Source organism: Fundulus heteroclitus, unplaced genomic scaffold, assembly GCF_011125445.2.
Source record: "Fundulus heteroclitus isolate FHET01 unplaced genomic scaffold, MU-UCD_Fhet_4.1 scaffold_39, whole genome shotgun sequence".
NCBI lineage: Eukaryota > Metazoa > Chordata > Actinopteri > Cyprinodontiformes > Fundulidae > Fundulus > Fundulus heteroclitus.
The window spans coordinates 3156332-3179545 of NW_023396803.1; the positions used below are offsets into that span (position 1 = coordinate 3156332).

A 23214-nucleotide genomic window follows, 5' to 3' on the forward strand; every position below is an offset into this window, starting at 1 on the left:
CTCGCCCAGTGAACGCTGGAGATAGGCACCAGCAACCCCCGCGAACCCATGAGGGATTAAGCAGCTCAAAAATTGGATGCACAGGGAGAACAATAACATGTTATTGTTCAGCGTTATTCCTCCCCAATAACGCCTCCCAGCTCCGCCCTGGCCCCTGAAAATTAGCATAATCTCACTCTTAACTTTTGATAAATGTTGAGAGGTCTGTCCTAAAGTTATACAAGACACAATTAAATCGACATTAATGTTCCACATTAATGCAATAATAACGCTCATAGCACTATCGAACGATGGCGGAGCGAAATGAAACAAACCATATGTTTAAAACAAACCGTAGGTACGCTGTCTGTTATCTGGGAAGCTAATAGCATTATGCTAGCAGACATTCCGCGCTAATTTGGAAAGACATTAAGCTCCATTTAGTTGTAATAATCGGACCGGAGAACACAAATATTATTATCCCATTTATGTATAAAACCCTTATGGAAATACGGTTTGTTATAACTGTAAAAACACACTCATCAGCAACGCTTGGTTTCAAAGAAGCTAACGGGAGCTATCCTGTAAGCTCACTCAAGCTTTAAAAACACAGTGAAACCATAAATAACCTATTTAACTTTCCCTGCTCAACTCTGCCAAACCTGTCTGTGTCTTCGTGTCAGTTCAGTTCACTATGGGCATCCAGTTGAAAGCAGTGGAAGCAGCGAGGGTGAAGGCTGGTTGGGTGAAGGCTGTTTGTTTGACCAGCTATAAGTGGCTACGTGGCTGGCTGAAACGTGGCTGTGAGGAGGCGCCTCCTGGGTCCTTCATGCAGGTCTCTGGCCTGTGAAACTCAGCACTGTAGCATGTGGAAGCGGGGATTGCGGCATGGTGTCTCTGCATTCCTGCTGGATAGTGGCTTGGGTCCCAGGTCAGCTTTCTCCTGCACAGCTAAGGCTATGTTCACACTGCAGGTCTTAATGCTCAATTCCGATTTTTTTGTGAAATCTGATTTTTTGCATGGTCGTTCACATTTCCAAATATATGCGACTTGTATGTGATCTCCTGTGTGAACTGAAAGCGTTCAACCTAAGTGTCCCACATGCGCATTAGAGGAAGCGATGACGTCACACGTAGCAAGCGTCCTCAGTGTTTGCGGAAGTAGACATGGATTATAATGCTGGCGCGCATTAATTAATTATCCATCCATCCATTTTCCAAACCGCTTTATCCCTCATGAGGTCGCGGGGGTTGCTGGTGCCTGTCTCCAGCGTTCACTGGGCGGGAGGCGGGGTACACCCTGGACAGGTCGCCAGTCTGTCGCAGGGCAACACAGAGACAAACAGGACAAACAACCATTCACACACACACCTAAGGACAATTTGGAGAAGCCAATTAACCTAACAGTCATGTTTTTGGACTGTGGGAGGAAGCCGGAGTACCCGGAGAGAACCCACGCACGCACAGGGAGAACATGCAAACTCCATGCAGAAAGACCCAGGGGTGTACTTGAACCCAGGACCTTCTTGCTGCAAGGCAACAGTGCTACTCACTGCGCCACTGTTGCATTAATTAATTAATTTATTTATTTTCTAACTGGAGTTTCCCTTCATTGACTGCTCTTCTCATTGTACTGTAGTCCGCTATGGGTGTCGTCTTTCTTCCCGCTTCTGCATAGCAGGACGCAGAATAGTGACATTTGTCGAGTATCGGTGACGTACAGGTCGGATAAATGCGACCCGGCCGTACAGACACAGGTCGCATTTGAAAAGATCAGATACATATCGGATTCAGGACCACATATCCAAGTGGCCTGGGTCGCATTTTAAAAAATCCGATCTGTGCTGTTCAGACTGTCATAAAAAGATCAGATCCAGGTCGCATATGGGCAAAAAAAATTGGAATTGGGTCACTTCAGGCTGCAGTGTGAACGTAGCCTTAGACAGACCACCACTGATTTGATCATGATGTTAGTCTCACAGAAAGCAGACTTTACTCAGCCTGGCCAACCCTGCAGATGCTTGTGAGTCTTTGAGCCCCGTGCAGCCCGCATCGGTGATTGGTCTCCCCAGCACGGACTCTCTCCTTGAGGGTCCACAGGCAAAGAGGAAGATAAGTCTGGTGTAGCTTGGTTTCATAGCAACAGCATCCTGCTGAGGGGGGCAGTTCTTTGTTGCCTGTAAAAGTCTCACAGTTCTTAGCTTACAACTCAGTCGGATATTTCCGCATGGCTTGATTGCACAACAACCCTATCTTAACTATTGCTTATGGTATAAATAAAACAAAGTAAGAATGAAAAGAAACTCAACTTCATATTCGGCTATTTAATAAACTACAAAATTCAAAGTTTTACAAAGATCAGAACAATTTTTAAACACCACAATACAGATTTTAGAACATGCAAATATACTTAACCTGTTTTGCTTGACTAGGTTCAATTTTACAAAAATACTAGGGTTTAGTATTTTTCTAGTTCTACATTGAAAGTGTTAGTGTGGGCTGTAGCTGAACATAGCCTTGACAATCTCTGAGAGACAGTGTCCAAACTTGATCAAGATCAAATGCTGACCTATAGTAAGCATCTGGGCCTCTCTCTCAGCATCCTCTGCCTGAGCCAGCAAACACGTACACACAGTCTCCACCAGTTCATGGGTCAACACTGATGCAGAACATCTGATAACACACAAATATGAGGTTGTATGTTCACAAGGTTAAAATAAAGATGTACTTTTATGTTTAGTTATGTTTTATTAAATAAAATTAGGCAACGGCCCATGCTATCAGCAACATGTTAGAGAGGTAGTAACTCTTCCAAGGATTAGTTTAAATACAGCAATTACCTATCAGGCTTTCACACAACATCCCATGAAAAACATTTACCACAGAGGACGGACAAAATTTCAGCAGTGGTCCATAAGAGTGTGACCAATGAGCTATTTAGCGCAGAATTTAGCGCAGCAGTTTAAAAAAAATAAATAAATCACTGAAGTTTTAATGATCAGATGTACTATAGGGCAAGCAGATTATTTGCTTGCCAAAAAATTAAAATCTAAAACCCATCAGAATCAAATAATTATTTATACTGGTTAATTTGACCAAAATAAGTAATGCTATTTTGTAAACTTCAGTTAAATTGGTCAAAACAGGAAAAAATACCAGTACTGCCCTCATTGCATTTTCACATAATTTCATAGCAGAGAGCTTGTTATCCTATAAAAAGAATGGACATTACTGAAGGCGTATTGTGAATTGCTTCAAAATAACTGTCCGTCCGTCCGTCTTCTTCCGCTTATCCGGGGTCGGGTCGCGGGGGTAGCAGCTTCAGTAGGGGGCCCAGACGTCCCTCTCTCCAGCCACTTGGGCCAGCTCCTCAGGAGGAATCCCAAGGCGTTCCCAGGCCAGCCGGGAGACATAGTCCCTCCAGTGTGTCCTGGGTCTTCCCCTGGGCCTCCTCCCAGTGGGACGTGCCCGGAACACCTCACCAGGGAGGCGTCCAGGAGGCATCCTGACCAGATGCCCGAGCAACCTCAACTGGCTCCTCTCAACGTGGAGGAGCAGCGGCTCTACTCTGAGTCCTCCCCGGATGACTGAGCTCCTCACCCTATCTCTAAGGGAGAGCCCAGACACACTACGGAGAAAACTCATTTCAGCCGCTTGTATCCGGGATCTCGTTCTTTCAGTCACGACCCAAAGCTCGTGACCATAGATGAGGGTAGGAACGTAGATCGACCAGTAAATCAAGAGCTTCGCCTTTTGGCTCAGCTCTCTCTTCACCACAATGGATCGGTACAGCGCCCGCTTCACAGCAGACGCTGCACCAATCCGCCTGTCGATCTCCCGCTCCATCTTCCCCTCATTCCTGAACAAGACCCCAAGACACCTGAACTCCTCCACTAGGGGCAGCACATCCTCCCCAACCCGGAGAAGGCACTCTACCCTTTTCCGGTTCAAGACCATGGTCTCGGATTTGGAGGCACTGATTTTCATCCCCGCCGCTTCGCACTCGGCTGTGAACCGCTCCAATGAGAGCTGTAGATCACGCCCTGATGAAGCCAATAGGACCACGTCATCCCCGAATAGCAGAGACGCAATCCTAAGGCCACCAAACGGATCCCCTCAACACCTTGGCTGCGCCTAGAAATTCTGTCCATAAAAGTTATGAACAGAATCAGTGACAAAGGGCAACCTTGGCGGAGTCCAACTCTCACCGGAAACGAGTCCGACTTACTGCCGGCAATGCGGACCAGACCCCTAGTAGGGTCACCCAAGGCAGACAGGTCCTAGGTGAGGGATCAGACAAAGCGCAGCCCAAAATGCCCCTTATGATGAGTACGATTATTGGACGTGTTCTCTCGCCCGGACGCGGGTCACCGGGGCCCCACTCTGGAGCCAGGCCTGGAGGTGGGGCACGTTGGCAAGCGTCTGGTGGCCGGGAGCTTTTGCCCATGGAGCCCGGCCGGGCTCAGCCCGAAGAGGCGACATGGGTCCCCCTTCCGATGGGCTCACCACCTGTCGGAGGGGCCAAAGGGGTCGGGTGCATTGTGCAACGGGTGGCAGTAGAGGGCGGGGACCTTGGCGTTCCGATCCTCGGCTGCAGAAGCTGGCTCTTGGGACGTGGAATGTCACCTCTCTGGTGGGGAAGCCTGAGCTTGTGCGCGAGGTTGAGAACGATGGCGACTAGAGATAGTCGGACTCACCTCGACGCACCGCTCTGGCTCTGGAACCAGTCTCCTTAAGAGGGGCTGGACATTCTTCCACTCTGGCGTTGCCCATGGTGAGAGGCCGAGCTGGGGTTGGCATACTTGTTGCCCCCATCTCGGTGCCTGCACGTTGGGGTTTTCCCCGGTGAACGAGAGGGTGGCCTCCCTCCGCATTCGTGTGGGGGGACGGGTTCTGACTGCAGTTTAGATTACCCACCCTTTTTGGAGTCCTTGGAAGGGGTACTGGAGAGTGCCCCTCCTGGGGACTCCCTCTTTTTGCTGGGGGACTTCAACGCTCACGTGGGCAATGACAGTGGGACCTGGAGGGGCATGGTTGGGACGAATGGCCCACCTGATCTGAACTCGAGTGGTGTTTTGTTGTTGGACTTCTGTGCTCGTCATGGATTGTCCATCACAAACACCATGTTCAAGCATAAGGGTGTCCATATGTGCTCTTGGCACCAGGACACCCTAGGTCGCAGTTCAATGATCGACTTTGTTGTTGTTTCATCTGATCTGCGGCCGCATGTCTTGGACACTCGGGTGAAGAGACGGGCGGAGCTCTCCACTGACCACTACCTGGTGGTGAGTTGGCTCCGATGGCGGGGGAGGAAGCCGGTCCGACCGGGCAGGCCCAAACGTACTGTGATGGTTTGCTGGGAACGTCTGGCAGAGTCCCCTGTGAGGCGGAGCTTTAACTCCCACCTGCGGGAGAACTTTAAACACGTCCCGAGAGAGGCGGGGGACATTGAGTCTGAATGGACCATGTTCCGCGCCTCTATTGTTGAGGCGTTTAGTCGGAGCTGTGGCCGCAAGGTTGTCGGTGCATGTCGCGGCGGCAACCCTCGAACCCGCTGGTGGACACCAGCGGTGAGGGAAGCCGTCAAGCTGAAGAAGGAGTCCTACCGGGCTTTTTTGGCCTGTGGGACTCCGGAAGCAGCTGATGTGTACCGGCAGTTGAAGCGGCAGGAGGCTCAGCTGGTCGCCGAGGCAAAAACTCGGGCGTGGAAAGCGTTCGGAGAGGCCATGGAGAAAGATTTCCGTACGGCTTCAAAGTGATTCTGGTCCACAATCCGGCGTCTCAGGAGGGGAAAGCAGTGCAGTACCAACACTGTTTACAGTGGGGGTGGTGTGCTGCTGACCTCGACTCGGGACATCGTGTTTCGGTGGGCGGAATACTTCGAAGACCTCCTTAATCCCACCAACACGTCTTCCATTGCGGAAGCAGAGCCTGAGGACTCTGGGTCGGGTTCTCCCATCTCTGGTGCTGAGGTTGCCGAGGTTGTTAAAAAGCTCTTCGGTGGCAAGGCCCCGGGGGTGGATGAGATTCGCCCTGAGTACCTTAAGGCTCTGGATGTTGTGGGGGCTGTGTTGGTTAACGCGGCTCTGCAACATTGCATGGACATCGGGGGCAGTTCCTCTGGATTGGCAGACTGGGGTGGTGGTTCCCCTATTTAAAAAGGGGGACCGGAGGGTGTGTTCCAACTACAGAGGAATCACACTCTTGAGCCAAAATAACTCTTGAATTGGAAAAAAAAATTTTTTAAATGAAATAAAGTTTTGTCCCTAAAGAGGACATTACTTAAATACAACTAATTATACACAACAATGGCCCTAAATTATAATGTTTTACAGGGAACCATGTCTCCAGAACTTCAAACACAAGCCCAATTTCCGGTCAGTTTTAAGGCTGCAAAACCATGTTTTTTGCACATTCAGTATTCTATTATGTGGTTAGTAGTGCTGCGGATTAATAACATTATCAGAGTTTGTGAGCAAAAATGCCTTTAGTCTGGTCTTTAATGAGTGTTTATCTATGTACATCTTGGTTCCTGTGTTATTGTGGTTTTACTGTTTCAAAGTGTTCAATTAACTACCTGTTTTCATGATTACGAGTTTCTTTGTCATCTTAGAATTTGATAGTTTTAGTCATGTATTTGGTCTGAGAAGTTCTGTGTGACATGCTCGATGTTTCCTTGTCCAAACAACTTTTGTCAGCTTTGTTGCTAATAAACCCCAATAATATTGACTTGGCCTACTTTTTACTTCTGTTTGGGTTCTCTATCTCCATCACCCCTGACAGCATTAAAAAAAGTTTGAAAATTAGTTTGAAAGATTTTCTTTTTTACTCCAAATGCCCATTCTGGTCTCAAGAACAAAAAATCCTAAGGAAATTCCAACCTTAAAGAAAAAATCTTGCTGCAAACTGTTCCGAGTTAAAGATGGGAAACTCACGTGTGCCTCACTTTCCCCACATTCTCTTTGTCACCCACTTGAGAGTTGTCTGTATGGTTTAAACAGCCAACACATTTGCAGCTGGAGGAACACTGGATGTTAGCCTGCAAAGAAATAAGAACGAAAAGTCAATTTCACTGATGATTGGCAAGATCAAATTTAACACAATTATCAGGGTGTGTTAAAGCTGTGTGGAGAAGATCGGCAAAATAATGTTGTGGTGCTGAAAAAAATTAATGCAACCTTAAAACTACTGTTAAGAGGACCGATAAGGCTGAAGCCCGTCGGTCCGCGAGGACCGTCCGACACAGCCCCAGGGCCATTTTCATACCGGGTTTCAGTACCCATCCCTACCTGTGAGCTGAATTTTTCTTCCCACGAATAAAGTTGTCCGTAGGGACATTAGCTATTTCACCAATTAACAGCGCCCACCCGTGCTGCAGCATGCAAAAAAAAAATTTCTAAATTTTTCTTTATAATTTGAGAGTTAACATTTTAAACAAAACATTTTTTTAAAACAACTATGTATTTACTTTGCTGTAATTGTTGAGACTGGATTGAATTTTATTCTGTTGGATTGTGCTTCCTCTGCTATCAGGTCGTGTCATTTCAGGTAACCCACATAAATAAACTAGTTGTCTAGCTGTGACAAGGGAATTTGTCTCTATGAAAAGAGGGTTCCTAGATACCATCACAAAAGGAATTTTATTGAATGAACAAAAATTATGTCTGATATCAAAATAGACAGCTGAAGAAATATAACATCAACAGATACAAAGTAAGAAACAAAAACAAAGAACTACCTCAAACCCTTAATGTGGAAACATAATGTATTAAAGAAAAAAATCATCAAAATATAGAGTTATGATTGTGGTGTGTGTGTGTGTGTGTGTGTGTGTGTGTGTGTGTGTGTGTGTGTGTGTGTGTGTGTGTGTGTGTGTGTGTGTGAGGGAGGGAGGGATAGGAAAGTAACCTCATAGCATTCACAATAGTTCTTCAGGCATCCTGAACGTTTACAGTTGCAACCTTTGTTGTACCAACTTTTGGCCTTTCCAGACTTCCAACCGACAATCTTTGGAGACTTGAAGGCTTTCGGATTTCGACCTAAATGTAACTACAAAAATCAGAAAACAAGAAGAAAGAAGAAAAAAATGATTGAGAATTAATCCGTTTTTTTTCTTGCACATAATAAAATCTAGACAGAGAAAACTCAGGAATATTTGAACTTTATATTTGTTGAATTCAGTCTTTGTTCAGTCAGTTATAGTACTTATTCTTTATATTGTTATTGCAACATATACATTTCAAAAAAATTTGTCCTCTACAATAAACCCATTCCTTAGCAATGAGGAGGGCGCAACGTGATGCCAATGTGAACCCTTTCTAAGACGCAATTGCTGTGCTCGAACCACTAGGCAATCACTCACAACTCCAGAACCAAAGCCTAAAATATGAGATTTATTTAAATGAAATCATTACCAAATCATTTGTTGTGTGGTTGCACATGCGGCCATCACAAGTAAGATTATTGAAAAAGCTGTGTTTCAACAATTAAACACCTTCTTAACTACGACCAGCTACTTTGATGTTTTCCAGTCTGGATTCCGTGCTCACCACAGTACAGAGACCGCCCTGATCAAGGTTTTTAATGACATCCATATAAATACAGACTGTGGAAGAACCACCGTGCTGGTTCTATTGGACCTCAGTGAAGCATTTGATACTGTCGATCACTCCATCCTGTTAGAGCACTTGGAAAACTGGGTAGCACCTCCTCTGGGGTGTTTCTCTTCAGCATGGACAGGGAAGATGGTCAGAGTTGATGGGAAGATGGATGGAACCATATACAGGGCAATCTTGGAAGAAAACTTGAGACTGAGACTTGGGCAGAGGCTCACCTTCCAGTAGGACAACAACCCTAAAAATAAAGCCAGGGCTACAACGGAATGGTTTAAAACAAAACATATGTTTGAATGTCCCAGTCAAAGTCCAGACATAAACTCAATCTATGGCAAGATTTGAAAACTGCTGTTCACAAACATTCACAAACATTCTCCATCAGCTTGACCGTTTTGCAAAAAAAATGTATTTTAAATTTCAGTCACTAGATGTACAAAGCTGCTAGAGACATACCCTAAAAGACTGGCAGCTGTAATTGCGGCAAAGAGTTGTTCCACAATGTATTAACTAGGGGGGGCTGAATAAAAAATGTCCTTTTCAGTTTTTTATTTATAAATAAATCATGTATAATGTTCTTACTTCAAAATTGTATACCACTTTGTGTTGGTCTTTCACATAAATTTCCAATGAACAATATTTATGTTTGTGGTTGTAATGTGACAAAATGTGGAAAGGTTCAAGGAGTAAAAATATTTTTGCAAGCAAACGTGTGCCAAGAACGTATAAAAACCCTGCACACTATACACAGGCACAAGCAGCTTGAATATTTACCACAAAGTAGGATGGATTCATGCTTCTGATCCTATCATCTGGATTTTGTAGCAAAAAGTGAGACCAATCAGATGGGAGAACATTTTTCTAAATTGTTGTTGCCTAATTTTGGCATGTGTGTGAATTGTAGTCTCAGTTTTCTGATCTTAGCTGACACCAAGTGTGGTCTTCTGCCATCTGGTATAGTTTATCTGCTTCAAAGATTGATACGTTGTGCATTTAGAAATTATATTCTGCCTAGCACCTTCCAGGTCAAAAGGAATAACTAGTCCCCTCAGCAAGTTCTGGATTTTTACTTAGGTGTGCTCTTAGTGGGACATGCCCAGAAAACCTTCAAAGGGAGGTACCAAGAAGGCATCCTGATCAGAAGCCTGTATGACCTCAACCTCATTCTCCAAGGCTGAAGACTGCCATTTTAGGAAGGAAGCTCATTTGAGGCCCTTGGATCTGGGATCTTATTCTACCGGCCTTGTTCCTAGATGGATAGATGGTTCAGAAAATTAAGGGAACATCCTTTTTATCTCTGTTCTTTTTTCACCAGAACAAACAATAGCAAACATGCTTAAATCGGAAACAACCGGACTTTCACTCAGTTCTTTATGAAAATGTTTCAACACCTATCGATCTGGTGCAAGCCTAAATTGCCAGAATTGACAAAGACTCCTGGATAGGAGTCGAAACATATTCAGAAAAAAATTAACGAAAGTCCGGTTGCCTCCGAGTTAAGCCTGTTTGATGTTGCGATGATCCGGATAACAGAGAATTTGCACAGGCATATTTTGGGATTATTTCAAATTCAATGAACACAGAAATAGAAAAGTAAAAGAGAAAGAATGGAAGAGAGAAAGGTGAGGCAAAACATTAAAAGGGAGAAAAGGTGACAAAATAGAGCAGAAGAAAAAAAGAGAGTGCAAGATAACATTATCTGAGTCTGCTTCCATGCCTGTAGAAAGGTATAGATATAGAAAGAACAACAAAAAACAACAGGAAAAATATCACACGCACAAACAACTAATTTGGTCAACAAGAACCACCAATGCACCAGTGTATCAAGACGCCAGCCACCGGCAGGGCACCTGACGGAGAGATCCACATCGGAGAGATCCCATCTCCAGGCTGGAGGAGAGCAGGCCACCCGAGCCACAAGCTGAGACCAGGGCCAAGATCTGCTTCAACCTGGGCAAACCCAGTCCACACCACAACCCCCTGCCTTGATTCCAAGCCTGATGACCCCCAAACCATCCATCCAGAGACAGGGCCAACATAATTTGAATGAGCCAGCCAACCAGACTTTAACTATCACTCTAGATAGCAAGATACTTGAACTCCTTAGCGAGAGGCCGAACCTGAACAAAAATTCTCAACCTTCCTCAAGAACCAAAGAGAGCAGTCAATCTTCTCCAGCTGAGTACTATATCCTCAGACTTAGAGGAACTGACTTCCAACCAGACAACCTTTGTACCTACTGGAGGTTATGGCCTGAAGACTTCAACAGAACCACGTCAACAAAAAGCAGAGAGCCTGGCGCTCTCAAACCTGACACCTTCGACAACTACACTTGGAGATCCAGTCCACAACCAACTCATTCTCACTGAAAAACATAACAGGCCATAGAAAGGGTTGAAAAGGAATGGAAGTATATGGAAGTTAAAGCAAGGTCCTCACCTTGCAAAACAAGGATGAGAGCGAGAGAGACACTTATCTGCTCCAAAGTTTGCCTTACGGCATTAAATTTGGGGCTTTATAAGAGGATGTTTTTTCCTCTGCCATGGTGGGATCGACAAGAAGGAACAGTGAAAAAACACAGACTTTTGACCACTATGAAATTATTTTACTGATCATTCATGCTGATTGATCTTTGGTCAGGGGAGCGGGCAGCCCCCGCTACCGTTCTCCTACACACGATGGTTTGATCAGTGGCCATCAGCATGTTTTTTACACCAAACACTCTTTAGAGAAAAAAGCTTGTCTATGTATAGAAAGCTGAAGTGTAATTTTTTCACCCTCAGGTGTAGTTCATGATTTGTAAATAGTAAAACTGTATTTCGGTTTGACCCACTCCATCCATAGTGGCTGTTAATAAAAATGCCTTGGAGAAATAAAAACTTCTTGCTTTTTCTTGCCCTTGGCCATTCACTGAAAAGCGTGTTCACATCAAAACTCGGTGTAACCCTGCTCTTGAACAGGGCCGGAGATACCTGGGATGGCCTTAAAAATATATATATATATATATTGCTGAAACGTTCGCAAACAGGTGGAGCTAAATAGAGCAGAGTAGTGCCCCACTACAGAGTAGAGTATTGGGGAACTTCACATTCAGCACCCTGACTATTATCACTGGGGTGTGTGATCTCCTCACGGCTCATCTCCCTCTACACCAATGAATGCAACTCAGGAGACCCATCAGTCAAACTGCTGAAGTTTGCTTATGACACAATGGTCATTATGCTCTTACCGGATGGTGATGAGTCGGCCTACAGATGGTAAGATGATCAGTTGGCTCTCTGGTGCAGTCAGAACAACCTGGAGCATAACACGCTCAGAACTGTGGAGATGATCTTGGACTTCAGGAAGAGGCCCCCACTCTGCCCCCCATCACTATACTCTACAGCCCTGTGTCTGCTCTCTCTGATCTTTGACATCAACAAGGCATTTTAGACTGGACAGCTGCTATTTACAGGAGATTTTATATTTTTCTGACCATCTTCTGTAAACTTGGAAGATGATACATTAAATTCTGGTAGGTCATCTGCTAATCTTGCAGATTAGCATCTACATTCAATACTTAGGCCACCACATTGTTAAAGAATTGACCTACTGCAGTCACCCCAGATTACTTTGCTGAATAATGTGGTGTTTCTATTGTAGACTTCTGTAGTAATAAAAAGACTCTTGAAACTAAAACTATATTTGACCATATTTGATCTAAAAGGTAGAGGGATATGTACAGCTTCAGTTCTGGACTCTCATACACAACAATGCAACGGGCAGATTACCGGACGCCAGAGAGAGCCCCGTTCATTCCTCACACAGACATTACGTAGGACCAATTGTGTACATCCATCCAAGGGTGTGCACAGTATGATATCAGTGTGATATCTGTAATTTCCATGGTAACCGACTTTGCAGTCCAGTCTCGGTAATCTCATAATCCCTAACAACATGATCAACAATCTTGCATTCAAATTTACTTACATCTTCTTTCTTTCCCATTTTGATGATTGCTTTGAAACTAAGCAAGCAGTTGTTACATCTAGATGTTCAAATATATTGAGTTGTTGCCACATGACTGGGTGATTCACTATTTGTGATCACAAGCAATAATTATACATGAATCATAATATTAATAAAATGGCCAATAGGTACATGTCCTTCAATGGATGTTTAAATACCTCGACAGTACTACTGTAACATCAGGGTTCTCGCCAGCGCATTTCAGAGTAAGGAGCCATCAACTGTCACTTGTCAAAATTATGTGTACATTAGACCATACAACAGGAGCTAACGCTAGCTGTTATTAGCTTAAGGGCCAGCCCAACGACGGGGTTTTGTTGGTGTTCTGCACCACATAACAAACCCGCAAAAGTCCCGGGAATACCTTGGGATTCCTGGTGAGAACCCTGGACATATTATATCTAACAGTCTTTCAAAAGACTGTGTGAACCAGAGGACTTAGATTGTCAAACCTTGATTGCTTCATGACGCTCCATTTCATGTTCTTCATTGTTGTGGCAATTAGAGCAGTCACAGTTGCTGCACATCACTCCATTAGCGAAACACTCACAGTAGCTTAAAAAGACAAAAACAAAAAATAACTTCCTGTTGTCTCTGTGAGCTACCTGATCGCATGTGGCTTTAAGTGAAATAGCAAAGTAGAATTCAGACAGACTCTGACACAAACTAGAGAAAATATTTCAGACGGATAAGTCAAGCTGAATGAATTAAAAATAACTAATTTTTAGCACAAACAATTAAAGTTAGAGCAATGGTAAGTTATTGTGTAAAAGCTAACAGCTATTTACGTCAGCATTCTAAAAAGATAACTAAACTTGACAGTAAATACAAGATGGTTGACTCACAGTTTGAGGCACCTCGATCTGGTACAGTGGCAGGGCTTCTTGGATCTCAACTCCCACAAAGCTCCAACATGTCTACTGGGGTAAAAGGTGAAAATTAACTCAGCTTTGGTTTAAATCAGCATCGCAGCATTTAAAGGCCAAGCTAAGGCCTTGTCTACACAGAGACGTACACAGCAAATTTTCATAAACGAATAAGAAAAAATCTGCATTCACACGAGAGGACACAGCACCATTGAAAAGGCTGTTGTATGTATGCTGGGCATATTAGTGGTGCAGTGACACTGCCAAAAAAACACTGGGCATATGAAAAAGAAAAGAAAACTCATGTAATTTGAACAAAGCACAATGCTTGGGGATCAGACACAGGCAACACGCTGTGTAGACTGGGGTCATTAGAAAGAAAGAGTCTGAGGATGCTACCCATAACAAAGCCGCAACACCAAACAGTGGTATCTTGGTTGTTATCTGTGAGAGTGATGCAGATGTAGGTTACAGAGGGAGGCAAATTTATGACTTTATTATTTAAGAAAAGATGCAGCTTGTGTGTAGAAACTGCCATTTTGAAATTTGTCCACTCTGAGACTCGGTTTAAAAATTATCGTTTATGGTCTCCCAAAACATGCAGAGCCACAACCTAAATGACAAAATACCTTTACAAAAAACACCTAATCCTGCCTTCGTGGTGATGGGGTCTGAAGCTTCTGATAAAATGGTCTAGGCGTGGCGACAATGTAAAACAGTGCATTATTTTGTAAGATTTCAGTCTGAAGCTGTTTCAGCGATTGGCATATTTGCTACTCCCGAACAAAGCAGAATGATAACAGTCATCAAAAAAATTCTTGAATTGTGAGTGCCAGAAGGGTCTGAAGATGAATTGGTGCAAGGCTGATGTCTGTACATCAATTTAGGAAAGGAGATGATTCGAAAATTTTCAGGTCTGATTTTTGAAGAATCTCCAATTGTATTTGTATCGAGGGTGTGTGGTTTTCTTGTTTTGCGGAAAATCTATAAATCTCACACCAGTAGCTATGTTTACATGGACAAAAGTAATCGGAATAAACGGCTGATCAGAATAAAATATGTCATGTAAACAAGCCAATCAGAATATGATGATCGCAATAAACTCAATCGGAATGAAATTGCAATCCGAATGAGAGGGGTGGTTTTGCTGATTGATAATCTGATCAAACGTGCATGTAAACACTTGTCAGGCTCAAGTTAATCCGAATGTGGCAAACTGACCCGAGTGTGCATGTGTGACGTCATAAACGTGACATATTTCAGCGTTGGCGAGTGGCAGAACTACGTCGGGAAGCAAAACTGTTGGGTGCCCGATACCTTTCTGTTTGAAATCTAAAACAGAAAGCTCAAAATTGTAACTTTTCAGCCGTAATTAGAACCTGGTGCAAGTCCAGCCTGGGCGTTCGAAAGACAGGCGAAGTTGTATAATACTGATTTGTTTACTATGTTTGTAATTTGGCAAAGACAGAAGTACTTCTTCTTTTGTGGTTTTTAAGGAGAATTTGATAACTGCGCATGTCCGAGTGGTTATATTCTGAATAAAGCCAGGTGCATATAAACACACATTATGATTGGATTAATTGATTGTGGGCCCATATAAATGGTACAATCCGATTATTTAATCTGAATACATTTTAAACCAATCATGAAATTTTGTGCATGTAAACATAGCTACTAAGGGTTACATTTTCTGAATCCAGGCAAAAATACCTACATTTTGATGTATAATTGATGTATATAGAGTGAAAATTGAGCAAGTGAGAAGGAGTTGTTTGGAGAAATATAATGTATTAATAAACCTGGAGTGGCCACTCTTGCGGTTGAAGAATTCTGTCATTGAAATACATTGTAAACCTGAAATCTTGATTAAAAAAAATTCAGCATAAAAGTTATACTCTAATTTTAGAAAAAGTATAAAATATGTCAAAAGGCGAAGATAACAGAAGATAGCCTAAAGCCTTCTGAACATTGTATAAGTTGAATGGGGATTCTAGAGATTTTACCATGCGAGAGCAGTAAGCTGTCAAAGAGCACAACATTTTTAGCTGAATTTTGCTGAATTTTTATGATTTTCCATTAATTTCAACAAGGCCATGACTTTCAGATTTGTTTTTTTTATAATTTTAAAAAATATAATATGTATCAATACCAAAAGATATAGTCCTTAATGAGCTGAATAGTTTAAAAGTTGAGCGGTTGAGACAGAAAAAAATTGTAGGAGGATATCCGAATCAAAAAGTGTACAGAAGCAACCAGAAGAATAAGAAGTAGGAAGAATAACAAATCAAGAGAAACAGGAACTCCACTGCACAGTGGAGTAGTGGGCAGCGCTGTTTCCTTGCAGCAAGAAGGTCCTGGGTTCGAGTCCAGCCCTGGGTCTTTCTGCATGGAGTTTGCATGTTCTCCCTGTGCATGCGTGGGTTCTCTCCGGGTACTCCAGCTTCCTCCCACAGTCCAAAAACATAATTGTTAGGTTAATTGGCTTCTCTAAATTGTCCTTAGGTGTGAGTGTGTGCGTGAATGTTTGTGTGTCCTGTCTGTCTCTGTGTTGCCCTGTGACAGACTGGCGACCTGTCCAGGGTGTACCCCGCCTCTTGCCCATTGAACTCCTGGAGATAGGCACCAGCACCCCTTGTGACCCCATGAGGGATAAAGCGAATAAGAAAATGGATGGATGGAGAAACAAGAACATTATTAGTGCATTCACACTAATTAGCAGCATTGCATTCTAAAAACTAGCTTATAGTTACGACTATTTTTTCTAAATAGCAAAACTTATTAGATGCTTAAATTTTTTCCTCAGACATACAGGTTAAGAAAAAAATATTTTACTACTAATATCTTGATAAACATTCAACTTCTATATTTTTTACCTCTGTAGTGAAGGCTGAGGTTGGATGTTGGTTGTCTGTACTCTGCACTCATACAGCGAACTAGCTGTCTGATGGTGGTCAGTATGCTAAGGATAAATATGTCACTGAATACATTAATATCATGAATAACTAACCATTAAGAACAGAGTTCTCTCAAAAGGGCATAGTTGGAACTGCATTAATAAAATATTCTCTTACCGCTTTGGATGTCTCGAACACACTGGCAACTGATTAAAATGTAGAAAAGAGTTATGACATTATTCGACATCCACCGGCTCACATTTCAAATTATGCTGCTTTGAAATTGCTGAGTTTGGCCCCTTTTTTATTGCTGTCACACCTAATTCAAACATACTTCAGCAATGTTACTCATGGCTCTTTTATCTCTGGTCTACTTGGACAACTTTAAATGCCTGCCTACATTTATCAACTCCATAAAGGTACTTACTGTCAAAAGACCAGGAACCCTGTTTCAGAAAGCTGGGTTAGTGGATATTCAGAGTAATTTCTGGGGTAAATTCCTGCATACACTGGCTCAGAAGCCTTTACCCTGAGTAAAGTATGACAACAAATTACCGAGCAGAGTTGTTTGGGCTAAGTCTGAGTTTTTCCGTTTTTTAGCTGAGATCTGTAAAAGGAAGTGTCAGAAAAGGTGTGACCTTTTCTGGAGGAGCCTGTGGAGCACAAATACTCCACAGAAATCTCTCACTGCAAAAACGGAACTAAAAGTAAATACAATTTTATTGAATGAGTGTATTTTCCTTTGATTTGTGCAGGTAAATAAGACTATTTGCCAATGGAAAAAGACAGGATTGTAAAGACTAATACTGATGAACGCGATATTCAGCCGGAAACAGAGTTACGATTTAAAAGGTTTATTGTGAAGAATGAATCGTGGCAGGTGAGGCAGGCATGCAGAACCAGACTTGAACAGATGAGTTATGGCTGTTGATAAGATGAGCAGAAAAGCAGAAGATGCAGGTAGTGAACAGACCAGAACAGGCGATGTGGACCGGGGAACCACCAGAAGGGGCAGAGCAAGCAGCTGGAACTCACGGGGAAACAGGCAGAACTGCAGCATGCAGACACAGGCAACTTTAACTGAAGAGTCCAGTCGGCTGAGCACACATGAACTGGTAGAGGCAGGGCACATCACAAAGAACAAGATGAGATCAGATGAGAAGAGAGTTCTGGCCAGGATGAGTTGGCTGAGGCAGGTATATGTAGACATGTGAACAGAGTTCACTAATTAGTGCAGCAGATGGATCTGATTAACAGCAAGGTGTTGGCTGGAAGGAGACTGAGCTGATAGGATAGTGGAGGAGAGGTGAAGGCTGATCCAAGAAAGGTCCAAAATAAACAAACAAAAACCTAAATCATGACACAGCATGTCTAATTATCTTATTTTAGAGGTAAAAATACTAATTCCCTTGGCAAATAGTCTTATTTATCGGCTCAAATATAAACTAATTTCAAGAAAATGTTGAAGTGGGCATTACATCAACAGTTAATATGTTTATCTGTAATTTCCATGGGAATCTCTGTAATCTCATAATCTCTGACAAAAAGTTTACTTACTTTTAGTTCCTTTTTTGCAGTGCTGTCGGGAAAGGCTGATCAGACCATGATTAAATGTCTTATCATTTCTGGATTAATATATTTTCAAGTGTTACCATTTTTCGCCGCAGTCAGATTTATCTCTGTATTCTCCGCGTGCCTATTGCCTTTCTAACTCGACAAGACGCTCTCAGTTCTGAACAGTTTCTTTGTGCTACTCTTTGTTTCTATGCCAATAGCAGCTTTTTAATATATAGGTGGCGCAGAAATTCTTTCAGAGGCAACTGTATGTCGTGCTGTCAGGAATGTTACTGTTGCACTCAGCTATAGTAGAGTATAATGTTGTTCCATAGTCAGAGACCCACAATATTAATAAAAAAGTAATAATTTATTCTGTATCAAATTTTGAGACTCCTCCCACTTCTAATTTTCCATTCATATATGACCGCTAGGGCTACGGCACGTTTCTTTACCTAAATAACACCATCTTTACTTCAACTTAAAATATAAATATAGCCTACATGATTAATATAAAGTGAGGTTGGTACAAATCATACACCTACAAGAAGATCAGTGTCAACTAATATTTAGAAACATGGGTGAAGCCAAATTCTAGCAAAAAGAAGATGAATTAATATATCAATTATTTCAATAACTCACACCATCCCATCATTCATTGCAAATGTTAATTATAGCCAATAAATACTTTAGTTGGTTAAGGGTAAACATAACAAAAACTTAACCTTACCTGATTAAACTGGATATTCAAACTTCATCTTGATTTGCTGCCACGTCATTTTAATGCCTGTCAAGTTGTACCTAGATGCATAATCAATGTCCCCCCACCCTTTTTTTCCCCCGGTGAGTATTGAATGAGTATAGTGTGAGAAAACAACTTTAATTCTCCATCAAATAATATTCATATCACTCATGCATAGATTTTTTCAGCAATTCTCTGCTGCTAACTCACTTTTTCTCCAGCAACAACATTGTTTATATTTGTTAATTATAATAAATTATAATTATATTCTCCATATGCCTTCAATAAAGATTTCTAATTACACTTGCGGGAAATGCGCACTTTGAGGCTTCTAATTTCCTGCTGTTGATATGGTAAATCGCATTATCAGCATTCCATTGATGAGGGCTTCTTTCATATTTAGGCACGTGCTCAACTCAGGGTTGATAAGACGCTGAGTTTAGTTACCTGGTTGATATCACCTGTACTGAAACCAAAAACACTGAGCATGACAGAGTGAGGTAGAACTACTCAGAGTAGCAGCTTTCTACTCAGGGTAGATTGAGGGTAATTTACAATGTGTATGCAAAAGTTAAAGCAACATTTTTTTGCAGTTTGCTATTTTTCAAATTTTGTTAGTACAATCTTTTTTCAGATTTTCTTTTTATTTCGAGTTTTACAAATTACACCTTTTTCAAATCGGGTTTTACAGCTCTTTACACTTAAGGAGGCGGACCCTCTTCGGATGTGTAGAGCGAAAATGCATTGCTATTGGTCTCCGTGGACGTTAGCAACAGCATTTTTGTGTCTGTGTATGCCAAGTGTGAGTCTTTCAATTGGTCAGTGTGTGTGTGTGTGTGTGTGTGTGTGTGTGTGTGTGTGTGTGTGTGTGTGTGTGTGTGTGTGTGTGTGTGTGTGTGTGTGTGTGTGATGCTAACATCCTTGGAGACCAGTAGAAATGCATCTTCACGCCATACTTCAGACGAAACCCCTCTTTGTAATTGTACACTCAGTCTCCTGAAAAGAAAACAATAAAAAAGCTGTATAATAACCAGTTGCACATCTCTGTTACAAAGTTTATCCTAACTTTTACCTGGTGCCATTTCACTGTTTTGGTGTGTCTCAGCAGGTTCCAGGGAAATGTATGTGGGTCCTGACTCATGTGGGCTAAAAAGCATTACTTGTCTATCTCCAGCGATGTCGTACATCACCTGACAATTAAAAAGAACATGCATTTACATTTATTACTTTGAACTTAAGTATACTGTTGTGCCATGATGTTAAAGCCATGATGAGAAAATTGACGTCCGATTGAATTCTGGCCATGTTACCGGAGGACAACACAGAAGGGGGTTGTAGGCAGAGGAATTTCACGCTTTCAGGCTGAGACAGCCCCTCACAGCAGGGAAGCTGCTATGGGAACAGGGGGATATGATCTGATGCGGATGCAGATGCTGTCTCAAGACTAATATGATCCAACAAAAGATCTCTATACTGATTGATACTGAGAATTCAGGAGGATAGATTTCTTCGCGATACATAAGGCAGTGAAAGCCATGCAAACTGTTTTTTTTCCAAAGTGCTTTCATCAAAGTTACCCAGCAAGCAAACTGAGAGGGAAGGTGAAATTGTACAACTCAGACACTTTGACATGTCCTTACATATCTGGACCCAAAACCACTGAACAGGTGTACATAATCATAGTGCATGCACATAATTGTCAGGATTATTGCCTGTGCACTGTGAACAGATATTAGATTGTGCGAAACCCATCCTTAATAATCTTTGACCTGTATAGTGTACTCTGTGAAGCATTTTGTGTGGTATTAGTTGTAAATTTGGGTTTCTTGTAATATGAGTCTCTGCCACTGTTTAGTTTTCTGTTTTGGGTTCTTTCTTAGTTTTTGTCCAGTTCTAGTTTCTGTCTTAGGTTGTTTTTTGTGTTATTCTGTTTTACACTTTACTTCTCAGTCATCAGCTCAGTCCACCTGCTAGCAATCTACCAGCTCACTTTCTCCTCCCAATCCGTTTGCCTCCCAGTCCCCTGTCATCAGTCACTAACCAATCAGTTCAGTTAATTTCAGTCACCACCTTCCCTTTGATTATTTCCACCTGTCACTGGTAATTAGCCCGCTGCTCTGTTCACCTCCTTACTTAAACCCGTTTGAGTTCACTCCACTTTGCCAGATCATTTTTCTGTGTATTGGAGTAAGTCAGATCCTGCCTGTTTTTCTGTTTGCCTGCCTGTCCGCCTGCCCGCCTACCTGTAACCCAGCCTGTTCTGATTTTATTTGTTGCCTGGGTAATTTGACCTGTTCTACCTTTTTGGTATTAATCCTGCCTGACTTCTGACCAGTTTTATTTTAGGTTGTCGGGTGTGGACTGTTTTTGAGTTCTGGACTTTGACTTCCTGTTTTTTGGCTTGGAGCTCATTTTTTTTCCGTTAGGCAGATCTATTCCCTCTCTATCTTTAGTCTTCTGTAGTGTTTTTAAACTGATATGGGGGGGGGGGGTATCTTTCCAAAGAAATTTACAGATGGAGGAGTACAGAGATTTAAACCAGTCGGATGATGGTTATTGGGGATCATTCAGAATAAGTAATTAATTATAGGTAAAACTATCATTTTAATTGAAGCAACCCTACCCATAAGTAAAATTGGTAACGATTTCCATCTGTCAAGATCCTCTTCTATCATTTTTAAAAGAGGGATGTGATTAAGATTTGGTAAATTTGCCAACTTAGACAACACGGTAATACCCATATAGTTAATACTCCCTGATAGCAGTAGTAAATCTAGGGCGTTGTATAAAGAGCAGGTTATTTATCTACTCTAGATGTAGACCAAATTATAGAGTAATCTGAGACTTTGGAGAAAAATTCTAGTAATCTAATTACTTGGGAGAGAGAGGTGTTTGAGTGCTGAAGATAGAGTAATACATTATCTGTGTAAATATTAATTTTAGGTTCTATTTTCATGCATTTTATACCTTTAACAACATTATACATCTATATTTAGTGCCTTTGTTATTTTTATTTAACCACTAGCAGCAACAGTTAGACAAACAGTGAGGGGGAAAGCGGGCATCCTTGCCTAATGCCCCTCTGGAGACAAAAGCTGGAAGATGTTTGGTTATTTGTCCTGACAGGCTCTCGGGAAGCTGTATAAAATTTGTAACCAATTTATAAAAAAAGTATCAAATAAAAATGTCCAATTAACTCTATCAAATGCTTTTTCTCCATCTAAAGACAGTATATTGGATTCAATATTTTACTATAGGAATAATCTATTAAAATAAGTAATCTGTATGCATTTGTGGATGACTGCTATTGAGAATAAAAAATATATCTTGGTTGGGGTTACTGAGGAAAGCAGACTGGTGTCTGTCTCTCCCTGCATAGTTTTATGGCAGGTGGGGGAGTAGGCCAGAAGAGTTTCTTTGTTCGAATAGATCACCCCTCCCTCCCTAATTTAGAGGAGGGCAGACACTGTAGTAAAAAGGAATGTCTTGGTAAAACTTACTTCAGACAGACTTCTCCGGTGAAATCATCTTGATTGGTAATGTACTCTGTCTCCATATTTAATTTCTATGAATTAAATATACATATTACAATGTTTTACCTCTGATCAATGCTTTCCTCATTTATTGCCAAATCCGGAACCGGAGTAAGATGGGTTTTCAATAGATATGTAGCAGCAGGCCGGTAAACCCATTCTTTAACACTGCCTTCCTTTAATGAAACCAGTTTGATCAGGGTGTATGATGAGAGGAGTGACTTTATCTAATCGTTTTGCAAGAGCTTTACAGATTATTTTAACATCCACGTTAATAAGGGATATGGAATGATAGCTGGTAGGAAACACAGGATCTTTGCCTGGCTTAAGCATGAGACTAAGGGTAGCAGAATTCATATTAGCTGAGAATGCTTGAGATTGTCTGATCCACTTGAAAGAAGCAGAGGAATAAGATAAAGGAAGACAGAGAATTAAGAAAGTGCAGAGAATGAAAAGGGATGATTTTTACAACCCATGCCTCATAAACCCAGTCGTGACTAACAAACATACCATGCAAACGTGCTCTTGAGCTGTGCATACAATTAATTTATTTTCATTCATTCATGCGAATAAAGCCACGGAGTGATCTTCTGATCCCTGAACAGCTGACCATTAATATAAAGCTTATCAACAGCAAATGTAGCCCTGATGCCCTCAGCAATGTGTTTCTTCCTGATTGGGAATAAAACTTGCCTTCGATCAAGGATTTCCTTTGGAAACTGGTCATTGATGCTGAAATCCGTTCCTGTCAGCTCTCTGCCCCGATTTCTGACCTGCTCTTTTTCCTTGTAAAACTCTAACTTAGCTACAATCAGCTGAGATTCTATCGGGCTTCTTACCTCTGAGCTGATATATTTTACCTCATCTGCTATAAAATTCTGTTTATAATAGTATTCATCTCTATATTTATTCAGTACATGTCCTGTACTTTGTACCATTGTTTATCCTGCACTTTTTGCTATTGCACTTCTGGTTAGACCTAAACTGCATTTTGTTGCCTTGTACCTGTGTAATGACAATAAAGTG

General features: G+C 42.0%; 1 protein-coding gene across 3 annotated transcripts in view; it reads right to left on the reverse strand.

Annotated features, from left to right (window-relative positions):
- Positions 1–2288: 2288 nt before the first annotated feature.
- Positions 2289–23214, reverse strand: part of tesmin (testis expressed metallothionein like protein) — a 45676-nt gene continuing 24750 nt past the window's right edge. Inside the window, exons 6-13 of one of the 3 annotated variants that reach the window (XM_036130888.1) lie at positions 19728–19845; positions 16537–16565; positions 16339–16424; positions 13445–13516; positions 13052–13154; positions 7888–8028; positions 6915–7018; positions 2289–2652 (exon numbers count right to left, since the gene is read on the reverse strand). In XM_036130888.1, coding sequence (XP_035986781.1) covers positions 2469–2652; positions 6915–7018; positions 7888–8028; positions 13052–13154; positions 13445–13516; positions 16339–16424; positions 16537–16565; positions 19728–19845 — 837 coding nt within the window. In that variant the 3' untranslated portion in view covers positions 2289–2468. Of the gene's footprint in view, positions 2653–6914; positions 7019–7887; positions 8029–13051; positions 13155–13444; positions 13520–16338; positions 16425–16536; positions 16566–19727; positions 19846–23214 lie in introns of all 3 variants that reach the window. The other 2 variants (XM_036130887.1, XR_004929111.1) reach the window with 2 other exon arrangements.